General features: G+C 37.3%; 1 protein-coding gene and 1 non-coding gene across 2 annotated transcripts; both read right to left on the reverse strand.

The window, feature by feature from the left end:
- Positions 1-115: 115 nt before the first annotated feature.
- On the reverse strand, positions 116-9,914 carry eif4g2b (eukaryotic translation initiation factor 4, gamma 2b). The gene is made up of 22 exons (XM_027161618.2): positions 9,790-9,914; positions 8,190-8,216; positions 7,866-7,976; positions 7,719-7,784; positions 6,883-7,008; positions 6,666-6,768; positions 5,400-5,531; positions 5,241-5,307; positions 5,003-5,154; positions 4,797-4,907; positions 4,528-4,710; positions 4,280-4,418; positions 4,031-4,185; positions 3,817-3,915; positions 3,437-3,550; positions 3,223-3,327; positions 2,894-3,109; positions 2,514-2,772; positions 2,170-2,374; positions 1,844-2,052; positions 1,618-1,739; positions 116-1,154 (listed from the first exon to the last, which is right to left on the reverse strand). The coding sequence occupies exons 1-22, from the start codon at positions 9,912-9,914 to the stop codon at positions 1,089-1,091; spliced, it is 2,892 nt and encodes a 963-aa protein (XP_027017419.1). The 3' UTR covers positions 116-1,088.
- LOC113652799 lies at positions 3,626-3,778 on the reverse strand. Its single transcript, XR_003442947.1, has one exon. It is a non-coding gene; the product is annotated as a small nucleolar RNA SNORD97 (small nucleolar RNA).
- Positions 9,915-16,031: the final 6,117 nt, after the last annotated feature.

Raw genomic sequence — 16,031 nt, forward strand, 5'->3', positions numbered from 1 at the left:
TTTTGGTAATCGATTTCCTTTACTGAAACTGTAGAGTAGCATACAGAGCACTAAAAACCTTTCCATGACATGACTGTAAGTTATATATTCATACGTACACATAGCCACAAACACCTCAGAAAAAAATGTTTAATCAATGCAAGTCAAATAAATTTAAAACACTTGTCAGTAACAGGTATCCTGTGCATTACTTTTTGACAAGGGCAAAACACTTTCACTTATTCTGAATATAAAATGCAGATTGGTGGGTTATCTATTCATTTTTAATAATTACAGTTTAGTTTTTAATGATTAAAATATCAACTTTGTTTGGATCTTTGTTTTTAGTTGAATTTATATCCAAGGCAATAACAAGCTACTGCATCTACCATTGCAACCACATTGCAATAATACTGCAGAACATTTGCTACTGCAACATTGTACCTGACAGGCATTACTTATCCATCAGAGTTAAATGCTGAAGTCATTACATTAATGCAGAACAAAGACATAGCAGTCACCTTTTTTCCCTTTCTTCCTAATGAACAGTATCCAATAAACATTAAAGCTTTGCTGAAAATTCTGGAAAAAAGTAGTGTGTCGTACATGATATCCTAAATGAGGTAGAAATGGACAACTACTAACAGGTTATAGAAACAAATTTCTGATTAGTTGGAAGGTCATGCATGTTGAAGGATAAACAGACATTGCAGTCCCAAAAGACACATGGTCTTATTTGTGTGTTCCTTTGAAGAAGCCATTTAGATGCATCACCCAACTTTGTTCAAAAACACAGACATGCTAAAATGATTTAAACCAAATCACACAGGCATTTATTATTGTGCATAACAAAACTAAAAAACTAAGAATCACTGCTCAGGTTTAGCGATCAAGAAAGGCCCTTTATGCAACTTTCACCAGTAAAACAAATTGATCTATATTAAAGTAAATGTAACTAATATATCCATATTATGTTAATAGACAAGATTCTGATTACAATAATAAATTTCAAGATGTTCACTGGATCTAGCAACATAGCAGGAGGTGAAAAGCATGTGCTGTTGCAGTGGGGTAACCAGCAGGGTTGAGTGATCGGTGATTCTTCCCTTTCAGTCAGCCTCCTCTTCTGACTCTTCTTCCTCAGCCGTCTCTAGCCACATCAGCCACTGATTCACCTTGAGAAAAAGGGGTAAACAAGTCAAATACTGCCAATAGCAGTAAGCTTATATGAGCATTTCAAAGTACAGAGTGTAAAATAAATTAAATCACTTAACTTATAACACGGGGAGAAACGACTATTTCACTTCAAAACTATAGTTACCTATCTTGAGCTGTGTCTTAAAAGCACCAAGATTTGAACTATACAAGAATGTATGAACTCCTGGACAGGACATTAAGCCCCAATATGCATGTTTGTGTTCACAAAACATGTGGGGCATGAACTACCATATACTAACTAGAAGTGCTCTTTTACCAAGCTCCCTGAATTCAGCACCCCACTTCTGCTAGAGTTTATTTACAACTCAGTGTTTGGCACAGACATTTTGGAAAATAAAGGGTATAGGTGTACAAAAGTTAAAATTTCTTTTAAAAAACATTTCCAAACCTCCTCTGGTAATAGCTTTAAACAATAATCACCTGGAATAAGGCTTTTCCTTTTCCAGGGAATTCTTGGGTGATATCTTCTTTCCAGGCAAGGAAGGCATCTTCCTCAATGATCTCCATGTCATAGAAATGAACAAAGTAACGAAGCAACATGCCTAAATAGGAGCAGGCATAAAATAGCACAGAGATGATTCATACAGTTTCTAAATCCTCATGTGAATATTCTAAAATTGTATAAGCGCAAATGCAAGTAGCTTACCTTTAGGAAAAGAATATGTGTTGCAGTGCACCTGTAGAGCGTACAGGGCACTTACTTGCAGGTCAGTGTGGTCATGGAGGAACTTCTGCATAACCGGCTTGAAGGACAGAAGAAGCTGCTTTTCCTGCTCGAGTTGCTCTTTACTGGGGGCACCCAGGTTGTCATCACCCTCAGACAGGCACAGCTCAGCAGAGATGTACTGCAGGAAGCTGAAACACAAAAGAGGACTTGAATACCATCACAATAATACTGGCTACATTGAGAATACATAGTGGACTAAACTTTCATACTATAATAATATTAATAAGATGTTTTGCTCTCTGTACCTGGTCATAAGAATGTTGATGAAGCCCTTGTCTATGTGAAGTTTTGGCGAGATGTTGTCCTTGATCCATTTATAAATGCTCTGTGGAGCAGGGTCTGCTTTGATCTGCTTCAAGAGCTCTTTTTCTAGTTTCATCAGTGGAAAGAGGAAGCTCAAGCCCTTCCCTTCAAGAATCTCCACCATTCTGTCTTTATTCTGATCTATTTCTGAGAGGAAAACAAGAAAACATGTAGAATCTTACTACTGACAAAATCTGACAAAAGTATTAATTTAATATATTTTTTTTAATGATTTATAAGATACATCAATTTCACTACGATTATGAAATGTTAGAGAGTTACACACCTGGGAGCATCTTCTGCATGTTAACCTTGCTCTGCTGGAATTGCTCAGTGAGCCAATCCCGGTCCTTCATTTTGGATACCTGCTGTAGGCACAGCAAGAAAAGGGGGAAATGAGTGCCATTTTCAAGAGGGTGGGCCAACTCTGCAATGCTGACCAGTTCGGCAATGACAGCACGTGCTGCAAACTGAGCCAGGTACGACTTCACCAAAGGGATGTCCGTCTCAAGATTCGGACACTGATCCAACACATTCATCAGAGCCTGAGGAAGGACAAATGGGTAAAATAAATAAACCTTACACAAAGGTGGGTAGATTAGTCGGAATTTCTGAATTGGACATCTTATACAGCTATTCAGAATTTACACACACAAAAAAATGTACCTGCATAAAATTTTCTCCTGTGACAAGTCCTTCTGTGCGCAATGTGTGAATCAGAGTGCCAACATGTTCCTTATCCTCATCAGACCACTCCAGAGAACAGAGAATAAGCTTACTCAACAATTCTGGCAGGAAATGTTTGGGAGCCTTCATCTCTCTCACACTGTTGACTGCATCGTCCACATTCTTATTTTTCTGGTATTCCGCTATTAATGTTTCCTAAAGGTGCACACAGGTCTCAGGTGAGATTTTTTTAATATACTGAACAAGTGGAGCAGCTTTGCCATACACACAGTAAAGTGCACCATAGAACCAGAAATCTAAATACATACTGTCATTTTGATCAATTCCTCCTTGGTAGGGGCAGGCTTCTTAGTGATCTTCTGAGGTTTTTCTTGGATCAAAGGCGGATTAGTTTTTAAACCAAGCTGTGGAGGCTTCACCATGATGTAAAGAAACAGAAGTAGCTAAACAGTTAGTATCCCAAAGAGACACACGTAGTCAAATAATATCATTTTACTCAAGGTATTTATACAGGTGTACAACCTGTCCAAGTGGTGGTGTCTGAGTACTGGGTGGCATCATGGTGGGAATCTGAGGCTGAAGCTTTGATACTTGGTTCTTATTCAACATGAATGACTGAGCTGGTCTCAAACTGATCTACAGGACATAAAGATGGGCAAATCAAATTAGTACCAAGTGTTCATCATGATCACAATACATGTTAAAAAATCTGCACCCTCATATCTCATAATCGCAGTCAACGGACCAGTTGTCAGCTTCAGAAGAGAGAACAGGAGAAGAAGGAATCAAGAGGAGAAAAGGTAGAAAAGCTGACATCTAGTAAAATCCCTCAGAATAACGCGTCTTTTTATAATCACTGGGTGCGTTAAGGAACAAGAGAATATGTGCAACTTGTGGTTTACCTCATCTGCATTAAGCTGCCCCTTCTTAAAGCGTGGGTGCATGTCCTTGGATTGAACTTGCTGCTGGGCAGAATGGATCTGAAAATGCTGATTCTGTCCCTAAGGATGGGAGGTTTGGGGAAATTCTTTTACAAAATCTTAATATGCTCCTATAAACAAGCAAGCTTACATGTACATAGTTGTTGTGTTAGTTATTGTAGCCCCACTGACCTACCTGATTAGACTTCATAAAGGGGTTAATAGCCAAGTCAAACTGAGAAGGCTGTGCAAAAGCCATGTGGCCATTGAAAAGCGGGTTTGTGCGGTGACGTCCCAACGTGGGTGAGAATCTGTCCTGGATTACTCCTGGACCCGTTCCTATTCCACTGCCTATGTAACATGTAAAACACTCTTAAAAACTTTAAAAAGAAAGGTATTTCATAACAATTATGTACATTATGTTCACAGTTAATGTGAAGCTCACCAGGCATCTGTCCAAACATGTCGGCCAATCCTCCCAGAGTTTCTCTATCCAATTTCATCTTGAATGGCATGAAGGGCCCTTCCAGAAAAAAGTCCATTCTTAATCCATGGGTCATGGGTGGAATGAAGACACCCAATTCCTGGAGAAAGGATCACATTTTATTACCTTCTGCAAAATCAACCAATGTAAAGAAACTGTCTGGAGAGTTTCGTAAAACATATTACTAGGAGATAAAAGCAGCAATTCACCTTCACTGCTTCCTGATGAATCTGATTAATCGTCTTTGGTCCGTTATCAATAAAGGCTTTGCGAGGAACCCAATTGTTCTCCCGTAGCTCCAGCGTATCTTGCAATAGGAAACGAATCCTGGCTGGCATGTCCTTGTTGTTCATTAACGATCGCATGCGACCAAAGTACTGATCCATCAAAGACTGCAGATTTAGGAAAATTTGTTCGTGATTTATGGTAGTTACTAAATTATGAAATGGTAATAATTCATTAAATCCAGTCCAGTTACCTTGGCTTTTTCATGATCAAGTCTAGGACCCACAGTTCTCATTATCTGACAGAGGCACTCCAGATCCTCCCCCATATCCTTAAGCTGTATCCTCTTCTTCTTTTCCAAAAGCTTAAGGAAATTTTATTTTAAAAAAAAAACATAACATTAACTAACCACCACAACAAAATAAAGAAGAAAAAAAAGATACGAAACATACTACGTACTGTTTTGATGCACTTATGAAGGATAGATTCATGTATGAGATCAAGTTTGCCAAGTTCCCCAATAAATTTAATGTTACCAAGCATCTTGAGCTTGGCAATGGCACGCTGCTCTTCTTCCTCTGAAGTGAGAGGGCTGTCTTTTTTGTCATAAACTACAGAAAGGAAATTGAAGGGTACAAGTTCAGCAACATGATTGAATTCATAAGCAAAATTAAAGGGTGGGATTGCAAATACACACTTTCAACATTTTTGGTGCGGTTCTCAAATTCATCTTGAAGTTTGCTAATCAGAAGTCTTCTGAAAGTCTATAAAGCATGACACAAGACAGCAGGATTTAGTCACAACACAATTTTAAAAACTTCATACAGAATAAAACTTAACTGTACTGCAAACTTACTGTACTCTGCTTTTGTGGGGTTTGAATCTCAGTTCCTGGGCCATCAAAGTTTGGTGCATCCTCTGCCAAACGCAGACATAGCTGAGCATAGATTGAGCTGTATTTTGGCTCTTCTAGGGCTTTGTCTACGATCTACAAAGGGAAATAGAACAAGACAACTGAAATAACTGGAATCCAGGACTAATTTGCTACTTAATGATTTGGAAAGCCTGTTAATTATCTGTTGACAAATAAAATAATAATAATAATAATATAATAATATTAAATAATGAAATGCAAACATGTTGGTTTTGGATTCCACTGGTATTAGCATGGGTGATATTTTTTCACTTGTGCAACTCTATAGAAACAACTTAAACATGCCTATAAAATAAATGTATTAAAATATTTCACTATGCTTATTACTTTAAAATGATTAAAAATATCATAACTTGACTAAATCTTCAATTGCAGGACAACCTCTCAGCCATTCAAAACAGTTAGCCACCTACATTACTAGTAAAAAAAAAAATAGTTTTTTTTTTTTGCAGTTTACCAGGTGTCCATGTCTTGTGGTAAACCTTCTGTATTTACTATATTTCTACCTTCTGATGAAGTCTCCACTTGAATGTTGACTTGAAACAGATATATCTGCCTCCTGGTGAATGTACCTGACCTGGCCATCTTTAGTGAAAGGGTTTTTCTTCAACCAAGGAAATTATTTTTCTTTCATTCTCAGTTATCATCCATGGTCTTCCTGGCTTATTAGTGTTCCTGAGTTCAACAGTGCATAATTTCTTTTAAAAAGTCCACTAATTTATTTGGTCATGCTTGATGGTTTTTGCTATATCTATGACAAGTTTTATTTAATTTCCATAAACAAATTAGTATCCAAGGATGTTTAGCACTTTAGACTGAAAAAACTAAAATTGAAAATAGATTCAAAAGGAGAGCACAGTCAATGGCTAGACTTTTTATGAGCTTTATATAATAACACCTTGCCAGATAACAGCAGAGCAGCCAATTGTCAATTTACATTTGAACCTTCTTTTGGTGATTTCTGTGATTCCTAAACCATTCACTTGATTTGAATTCAAATATCAGAAAAAGGCTGAAAGCCTGTACAGTTTGGTAGTAACTTTTTCCAACTCCGATACTGTGTAAAATAACTCATTATTGAACCTATGAAAAATATACCAAAATAAATAAAATAAGATATTGCTTACAGCTGGTAAAACTGTCAAAGCTGCTGCAATTGAAAATGTTTTTTTGTTTTGTTTCACCTACCAGCAAGATGATTCCTTTGAGGACGAGCTTTGAATCTACACCCACATTGAGGAGCTCAAGGCATAGCTTGTCAAACTTTTCTGGGGTCAGTTTATTAAGTATCCTACCAATAGAAATGTTCAAAGAGATACATAAATGCACTGTCTTTAAATATATAGGCAATAGTCTAAGCTTGACAGTATCAACTGATTCATAGAACAACATAAAGGATACTTACCCTCTTACTTTTCTAAATATTGCATCCTGATGCTCTTTTTCATCAGTGGAGTTGACATCTCGTCTAGTGCTTCGTGAAGGAACCCATTTCTGAACGCTAGGCCCTGGGGTTTTCCCCAGGTACTCGCTTAGAAAGAAAAGTCAGAGCTATGTTAAGTACAGTTAAATTAATTGTAGTGCAAAATCTGCAAAAATAGAAGCACACTGACTGCCAGCATCTACACTTGTGCTGTAGATGCTTTTATGGATTTTGCAATGGTAACAGACTTCGCTTTTTCAGAAAAGCAACAGTTGGGTTAAATGCGAATAAGTTTTGCCCAGAACAAAAGCCAATTCAATGAAAGGGGAAGTGAAAGATGCATTTTTGGTTACTTTCACTCTGATTGTTTTCTCTTTGTGAACTATGCATTGTGACATCATAAAACTTTAAAACAACAACAACAACAACAAAAAAAGCAGGTAATCTGCACATCTATTTTGCTGAACAGGGCTTTTGATATACATGCAAGGTGAGCTGCACAATGCACTTCTGTATACGATGTATGTTATATTTCTATGCGGTGACAATTTACATGATCTTTTAATAGCACGTGATAAAATTAATTCTTAGGACATATGCTTTGCTTCCTGGATATGGATAGAATGTGCTTATTAGACATACCCATATAGTAACATTGTCAAGAAAACAAAATTTACCCATCTACTAAAATGAAATCAAAGTAAATGTTAAGCAAGTATTGGTTAAATGGATACTGCTGTACTTACCAGGACAGCATTACTTAAATAACCAACAACCTATAATTATGTAAAACGTTTTGTACTCAATAATTATTTCACCTGTTTCCAGCAGTCTTGGGATCGTGCTCAGGTGCACCCCTACCTCCTCCTTCGCCCGAAGAAGCACTGGAACAAAAGAGAATTGACTAATGATGGAAGGATCAATAGGGTGATTAAAGGCGAGAACAAATCATCAGGACCACACACCTGAAACGAGAAGAACCCCCTTCTGCGATCACACTCTCCACTTTGGCGGCTTGATAACGATGAATCTTCCAAAGAATGATGAAGAAAGGGTGGGGTGGAGGAAAGACCGAGCTGCGGCACACAGACACACACGACGTTAGAGGACTGCAGCAAGATGACGAGCCTTACATTTATTACAGCTACTAATCACTGAACAACACAATTAGGTGCTCGTTGCATCAACTATCACTATTGATATATTATCTTTATTATTAAGGTGCAAACCAGGTTTTTAACAAGCTAGGATATTTTAGCATCCTTGGCCTACAAGATTTTTTTTTTTACCTGGAAAAAAACGTCAGAATTCGGTTTAAGAAATAAGTCAATAGCGATTCAATAATAATGTTGGATAGGATTTGTATTTAGAATTAACGTCATAAATAACGAATCCTACCCATTTTAACGTGGTCAATTTAATGTGTCGCAATTTATAACTGCGCATTTACACCATAGACCGTAGCTAAGTTAGCTCCAGCTAACCGGCTAACCTACAAGAAGATGTCGTGTTTTTGTTCTTCCCTATACCGAGCTAGCTCTTTAATTAAATACAATACAGCCATTTATGACTGCAGGTGAAATAACATGGCTACATGACCCAACACAGACAAAGGAGTTGTTTAAAAAAGAAAAAAGGAAAAAAAAAGACGACGCCATTTTATACAGTTAGCTTGCGGCTAACTGCGTTATTTTCACGACGAGCTAATGCTGCTCACAACGACTCACTGCTGCTGGGACTGAAAACAGCCATTTTGAAAGATTTACCTAGATTCCGCACTTACCTTTACCGAAGCAACTTCAGCTTTGTAGATTTTTTTGTTCTGGCCCAAAAGAGAAATTTGTAAAAAATACATATATATAAAAAAAACAAAGGTAGTTTGAAATGCAAACACGCCAATGTGTATTAATGGAAACACACGAGATCTCCTCACAGAGCTCCAGTTAGTTATCTACACAGCACCACGACGCGTGTGACGTCACAAGCACGGATGTAGCGATATACCGGTATGACGGTCTATATGTCATGGTTAGGAAGAACAAAATAGCTGTACTGGTAATTTTTACTTTATTTATATATTCAAATAAACGGTTGTATTGTATTTTCTAATGTGTGCATTGCATTTTTAAATGTGCAATGGATTACATACTTATTCTTCAGCCTTGCCAACATATCTTATACAAGTAGAACCACCCCAGAGACTGTGACAAACCCTATTGGTACCATTAATGCATACTCTGTGCCAGTGGTTCCACATAGATTTTTCCTCACAAATATGTCTACTGAACACAATCAGAAACACAGATGAATTAACGCATGACACTTGCACACCTGACCCCTATCTAAGTAGTATGCATCCAAATACCATTTATTTTGATCTCCAGCAATCTAGATGCCTTCTTTGCTGCTTCTGTGGTGGTTCTGATGGCCTTCCTCTTCTACACATATTTTATGTCCAGGGACTGAGCTCCAAAGTCTTTATGAGCTATACTTTCCACCCATTTGGCTCCTTTTCATTGGCCTCCACATTTTCTCTACCAGGGCTTAGCTTTGGCATGACCACCTGCTTTGATGTTACTGAAAGCAGCACTATGTCTTGTCTCTGTGATGTTTTCTGGGAATCAGAGCTCATCTCACCAACTGTTCCCTCCAGGCCAGGTCTATAACTGTGGCTGGGGATGGGGTTTCTCTCCTGCTCTGACAAACGCAGATATCTGCCTTGCTAGTCTGCAGCACTTACACTACAAACTTCATTCAGAAAAGCTCATCCAGTCACAATTTGAACTAGGAGATCCTCCGATCAAATAGCTTTTCTAATCTTGTTCTTGCACCTTGTTGGTGCATCCCCACCATCTGGATCACATGCAGATTCTTAATCCCAGCTCTCACCTTCTCATGGGCCAGTTTGCAACTGTCTTTGCCCTAGGCTTGGTCATAGTGTGTTGGTATAAAGCTACTGGTCTCCGCATGCCCCGGATTCTACTGTCCTCACCAGAGCACTCTGCTGTAGCCATGACACGGAATGACTGATGTTTATCTTTTTGAAAATCACAATCAAACCTTACAAAGTTGTATAATTAAGTTTAGTTAATTTAATTTAGTTATTATCCTGTTTGACTAGTACATGAACAGAATTTAATACAAAACTCAAACATTAAAAACAAACAGTCCTAAATATGTTTATAGATCAAATGTATTCTGTTGTTAGTTAGTTCAAGAATAAAAACTCAGTGGCTCCAATAAATCGCCAATTACCATACACACTGAAATAAGGAGCTTATTTTATTAAAAAGGATCATTAATAAATCTGAGATGAGGGTGCCTGTAGAATTGATTTTACATTTACAACAGCTCCTTTCTCACAGAGATATATCTCTGAACAGAAGAGGATGAACTCATTCTCACTCAATCAATGAGCTATTGTTAGCTTATAGTGAAAAATGAAAATCCTTACAAAAATATGAATAACCTTAGTGTCTTCAACTTTATGTACATATAAGTGAATAGAGTCAGTATACTAAACATTATCATTTTGAATATGTAAAAGGGTATCAAATTTAACAGGCTCAATAAAATATATTATGAGCATATTGTGTAATAGAGAAAAATTTATAAAATATGTAAACGATAGTCATATAAATGAGGCAGTGGATGAGAAGATGCCTTAGACAACTCAGTCTAAACATAAGAGAGCTTAAAGCATAAAACACAAACAATAGACAGGCAGTAATTCACTAGACATTCAGAATATCAAGTAACATACTTACAAGCCTTATCTGCAATCTATAACTTCAACAATCCAAAATCCATTTCTCTTTTATTATGCTATTATATCTTATTACACTTATAGTTTATTTAGATTCTCTCTCTCTCTCTCTCTCTCTCTCTCTCTCTCTCTCTCTCTCTCTCTCTCTCTCTCTCTCTCTCTCACACGCTCTCTCTATCTCTCTCTCTCCTTTGATTACAACCCCTGGCAATAAAGAAAATAAACTTAACTTTTATGTACTAATAAATGTCTCTCCAGGTATACATTGGTAAAGATTCCTAGCCATTGTGTTCTGGAATCCAGCTGATGGAACTAATTAACAGCCCTTGTAGTCAATGAAGAATTTTGTAGCAGGCAGATGAATATCATCTGTATGTATGCAAATAATTGTTGTGCATTGAGTTTGAATCTAATGCTCAGTCAAACTCCATATACTATTTGGCTAAAAGACAGCTGACAATTACAGTTATATGTGCTTTTTCTTTTGAAAATCCTATTTCAGAATTAATCCCCCCTCTGTTGTTGTAATAACCACCTGGCTGTGGTGATTTGCTCAATCAGCACTGATGTGGTGAGGAAACCTGGTGTGAAGTCTGCATTTCAATTCATCCCAGAGGTGTTCAGTAGGGTTGAGGCCAGGTCTCTGTGCAGGCCACTTGAGATCTTCCAGTCTAGCCTTGGAAAGTAGCCTTGGCCTTGGTCTTCATAGGCCTCACTTTGTGTACAGGGACATGTTGGAATGTTTGGGCTAGGCATGTGCTTTGTTCAAGGCAAAGTTGCACCATGTATTTCCCTGATTACAACAAGTAACAGCCCCCGAAGCACCCCCTCAACATTAAATTTCACATCAACAACTTGGATTATTTTTTTTAACTCTTGCTTCCTTACCTGCGAACAAATCAGCATGGTATTGCACATTGTGAACAGTAAAAAAATTACCCCCTGCTCTTCTTTTATATTAATCAGTAGCAGTATTGTCAGAGAATGGGGTGTATTCAAAAATCAAACCAGGCCCAAATGAAGGGATAACTAAAACATGGTTTATTAACAAAACAGGAAACACAGACAGGGAAAAGAAACAACAAAAACCAGGAAAATGACACAGCAAAACAAACAGGAAAAAGGTGAACCAAACCAAAGGGAAAAGACAAGGACTCCCCGAAGCAAAACGCAACACGATCCTCAATTATGAACAGGTGAGAGTATACAACACTAAATGTAATATTAATTGTTTTGAGGAGTGTTAGAGATATCAACGAAGAATCAATAGCCACTTGCATATGGATGTGAGGTTCAGATGTCCACAGACCTTCAGCCATATTAGTGTATAGACAAACGATCATTAAAATTTTATGTCTTGCATCTCTGAAATGAGAACTAACCAAGCCCTAACAAGCCCTGTATTTTCAGCAGCACAGAATGATTTATGAATCCATATATCAAATATGTGGCATTTATGAAAAGACTTTGATTTAACTTCTTGACTTCCATCATTTACAGCCACAATCCTAAAATGCAGATCGTACCCTCAAAATTGTGTGATGAATAGACAATATTCTGCATTGAGGAATAAACAGTTGATGATGAAAGATCCACATTCTGAATGTTAAAATGCAGGCCATGCATCTTGCTCTAAGTTAATTAGTTTTTAACAATTTCATGCTGGGGTCATTAGAATAGTAGAAACTGTATTTCTGTATCATTTAGCTTTTCCCCAGAATCTTGTACTTGCAGATTTTTCTTTATGTTAATGGTGTATTGACATTTCTTGAGTCTATTTGTACAAATGTGCACAATTGCTCTACCTTAAGGCTACCAACAGAAATGAAATAAGACATCTACCAATAATGCTGTGATAAGTGCTGCCTTACATAGTTTTATTGTGTACTTAATTAGTTTCCCACTAAGTGGCAGTAGAGGTACAGCAAAAAAATTAATAAAATTTTTTTAAGGGTCTTATCTAGGTTGTTTCACTGCTTTGTGCAAAGGGTCCCTGGGATATACTCCGGATTTACTGCACCCTATACCAAGATATAGTAATTACTAAAGATGAATGAATAATTTATCATATGAATAAGTGAATGAATGGTAGAAGTGAATACTCAGTCTCTCTTACTGTCATTTTATATTTTATTAACATTTATTACATAGGTTCACCCCAGCAATGATTACATTGTGTTTCTCTATTTTCTGGTCCACAGCGTTCACCCTCTGCTACAGTAAAAACAGTTTCACATGCTGTTCACAGGAAATTGGTTTGAAAAGCAAATCCAAACACATAAACACCTATTCTCAAAAAAAGGTACAGGGATCGATAAGCACAAATGCTTTTGCTGCATATCGATACTACACTGTTATGTACCTGAAACTATTAAGTTCTTGTGGTCCAGATTTTGTTTTTGTCATGACTGAATGAGAAAATTTAATAAAATCATTTCAAAGGCCTGAGTTACATTGATTCAGAGTGTAGTATATTATATGATGCAGTATGTGATACAAAATGTGGTTGTCATTGGAAGATAGATTGCTAGTCATACTGCATTTTCAAATTGTATTTGCTTGTAAATGTCTACAAGTATATGCTAAGTTTGTAGACATCCAAACATAACACCTATACATGGTTCTTCCTTAAACTGTTTGCCACAAATCTGGAAGCACAAACCTGAAGTTGTATAGAATATTTATGCATGCTGGACTAAGAGGATATAAAATGTTCTAGCATGGCAAAGCCCCTGTGAACAAAGCGAGGAAACATGGTTTGTCAAGATCATTGTGAAAGAACTTAAGTGGTCTAAGACTGAGTCCTTAACTGAATTCACAACAGGCCTCCTCACACATCACCAGTGCCTGACCTTGTGAATGCACTTGAAACTGAATGGGCAAACCCCCACAGTCCAGAACAGTGGAGGTAATTATAACAGCAAATTTACATCTGGGTTGGAATGGTAAAGTGTCCTCAATCCTAACAGTGTCTGCCATATAGTGTCTGCTTCCTCAAATCAGGTTTGGAAGATGCTTTTACCATATGTGGTTTCCTGTAATTTTTAAACCTTTTTGACACAGGACCTTTGTAGATGCAAGCAACACTCACCCCAAAACTCTGACTGGCATTGCCTCTTTTAACTGGCATCCATACCCCATAATTTATCAAGTTTAAAATATTTAGAGGGGGGGCATGGTGGCTTAGTGGTTAGCACGTTTGCCTCACACCTCCAGGGTCGGGATTCGATTCCCGCCTACTCCTTGTGTGTGTGGAGTTTGCATGTTATTCTCGTGCCTTGGGGGTTTCCTACGGTCCAAAGACATGCATGGTAGGTTGATTGGCATCTCCGGAAAATTGTCTGTAGTGTGTGAGTGAATGAGAGTGTGTGTGCCCTGCGATGGGTTGGCACTCCATCCAGGGTGTATCCTGCCTTGATGCCCGATGACGCCTGAGATTGGCACAGGCTCCCCGTGACCCGAGAAGTTCAGATAAGTGGTAGAAAATGAATGAATGAATGAATGAATTATTAATGAATTATTTAGATATTATTTTTCTGATAATTTAAGATTTAGATATAAAACATGTTTTTATATTAAAAACATTATATAAATTATCAATACGGTGTAGGTCAATAAATTAGCCTTTATATTTTTATCACTAACATAACACCAAGAGCCAATAGGGTAACAGTGGCTCAACATTACAAGTGCATTCCAATTATCTACAAAGGGAACTCTTATTTTATCTATTTTAGTTTCAAGAACACACTTATTTCCAGTTTGTTGGTGTCTTGTGTTGAGATATAATTCATTTTCTGAAACATTTTATCCTGCTTAGGATTGTGGTGGATTCCAAATATTTCCTTGGAACACTGGGGTCCAGTTGGGAATACACTATGGGTGGGAAACTAGACCATCACAGGGCATTATACACTCACTTTCACACACTCATTAACATACTCGATAATATATATCACATGCTTGAATTCTGGCAATGCCACAACCGTCTGTGGCTGGTAGTGAGAAGAGCAATTTTGGCCTTTGGCATTATTCTCACCAATCTCATGTGTCATTACAAATTATGTGTCATTAGTCAGTTATGAGCATACATGAGCTTATACTGTATATGAGTAAGAGGGCAGATAGTGCTAGCTATGGCACCTTCAGTAGGTAGTGAAAGGAACTTTCCCTAGATTTTCAGCCTAGAGTCTTTGGGTGTCTTAAAACAAGTCCTACCTCAAGCTGAAGTACTAAAGCCAGCACTTAAAAATACATAAAAATATATAAATTCATAATACAGAAAATATTAGATTATCTCTGAACAGAGTTTTAGACTGATGCTATTTATAGTCTGTGACAGTGAACCAGTATCAGAATGTATTCATTGATAGAGATTACAAAAGCACTTGTGTAAGTAAGGGTGCCTGCCAAATGCCATAAATGTAAATATAAATGTAAATGTAAGGGCGAGTTTAAATGAATTTAAATTAAACTAAAATTTCACACAACTGCACACAACTGAACTAATTAGTTATAATTAACCATGCTGTTCTGCCACTGGTCTGTATTCATATACTATATTTTTAGATTTTATATATAAAAACCTCCAGATTTAAGAACATGTTTTTGGGAGATATTCCAGATAAGATCCTGTTTGTGGGAGTTGGGAGAAAACTATAAAAACAATGCAGCTGCAGAGAAACTGTGAAACTGCACAGACAGAAACCCCGCTGAAGTGTGGACAATTTTCCAGTTTTTCAGCATTTTTGTGTATGTGCCCACATTTCCAAAATCATTAATAAATCACTATAAAGTATTTCACTTGCCATTTTTATTCGCATAGTACAAATGTAGTTTAAGTACTCACAGTGGAAAATAATTGTGCCAAACCAAATGTAATGTTAATTCCATGTAGCAATAATCAAATGTTCAAGCACATAAAAGCTCATGCTGATGTTAAGGTTAAAGATGGTCAAATATCAAATCATATTTTGTTGCTTTCAGGAAAGTGCTAAAACTTGAAAGATTTCAAAATCTCCAAGAGGTCCTTGACTTAATCAAAAAGTTATTGCCAACACGAATCTTCCTTGTTAAAACTCTTCATCCTTGTCGATGGATTCTGCTGGGTGGCAGTTACTGAGCTCAGTCTCCAAAGAGTAGCTCCTCTGCTCTGATGACAGCATCACCTTGAAATTAGACCATGAATTATAGACTCAAGGTTTTGTGAAGGGCAGTCTTAGCCAGTTTATGACGTGACTGCACATTTGTAATGTGTTGTCAGAGGAAAAACTTACACTTACAGTAGAAAGCCAAGCAGAGCAGCAAACAGTTCATTTTGACAAGAATCAGCATGGAATTAGTAGGAATCAGAATAAGTATGATT

Source organism: Tachysurus fulvidraco, chromosome 13 (assembly GCF_022655615.1).
Source record: "Tachysurus fulvidraco isolate hzauxx_2018 chromosome 13, HZAU_PFXX_2.0, whole genome shotgun sequence".
NCBI lineage: Eukaryota > Metazoa > Chordata > Actinopteri > Siluriformes > Bagridae > Tachysurus > Tachysurus fulvidraco.

Excerpts from the sequence above, each read along its gene's own strand:
- eif4g2b (XM_027161618.2), bottom strand. The coding sequence starts at position 9,914 with ATGGCTACAGCAGAGTGCTCTGGTGAGGACAGTAGAATCCGGGGCATG. Across the intron at positions 4,419-4,527 it reads TTCATCAGGAAGCAGTGAAG|GAATTGGGTGTCTTCATTCC; the intron begins GTGAATTGCTGC and ends TCCTTTCTCCAG. Across the intron at positions 3,110-3,222 it reads AGGAATTGATCAAAATGACA|GAAACATTAATAGCGGAATA; the intron begins GTATGTATTTAG and ends GTGCACCTTTAG.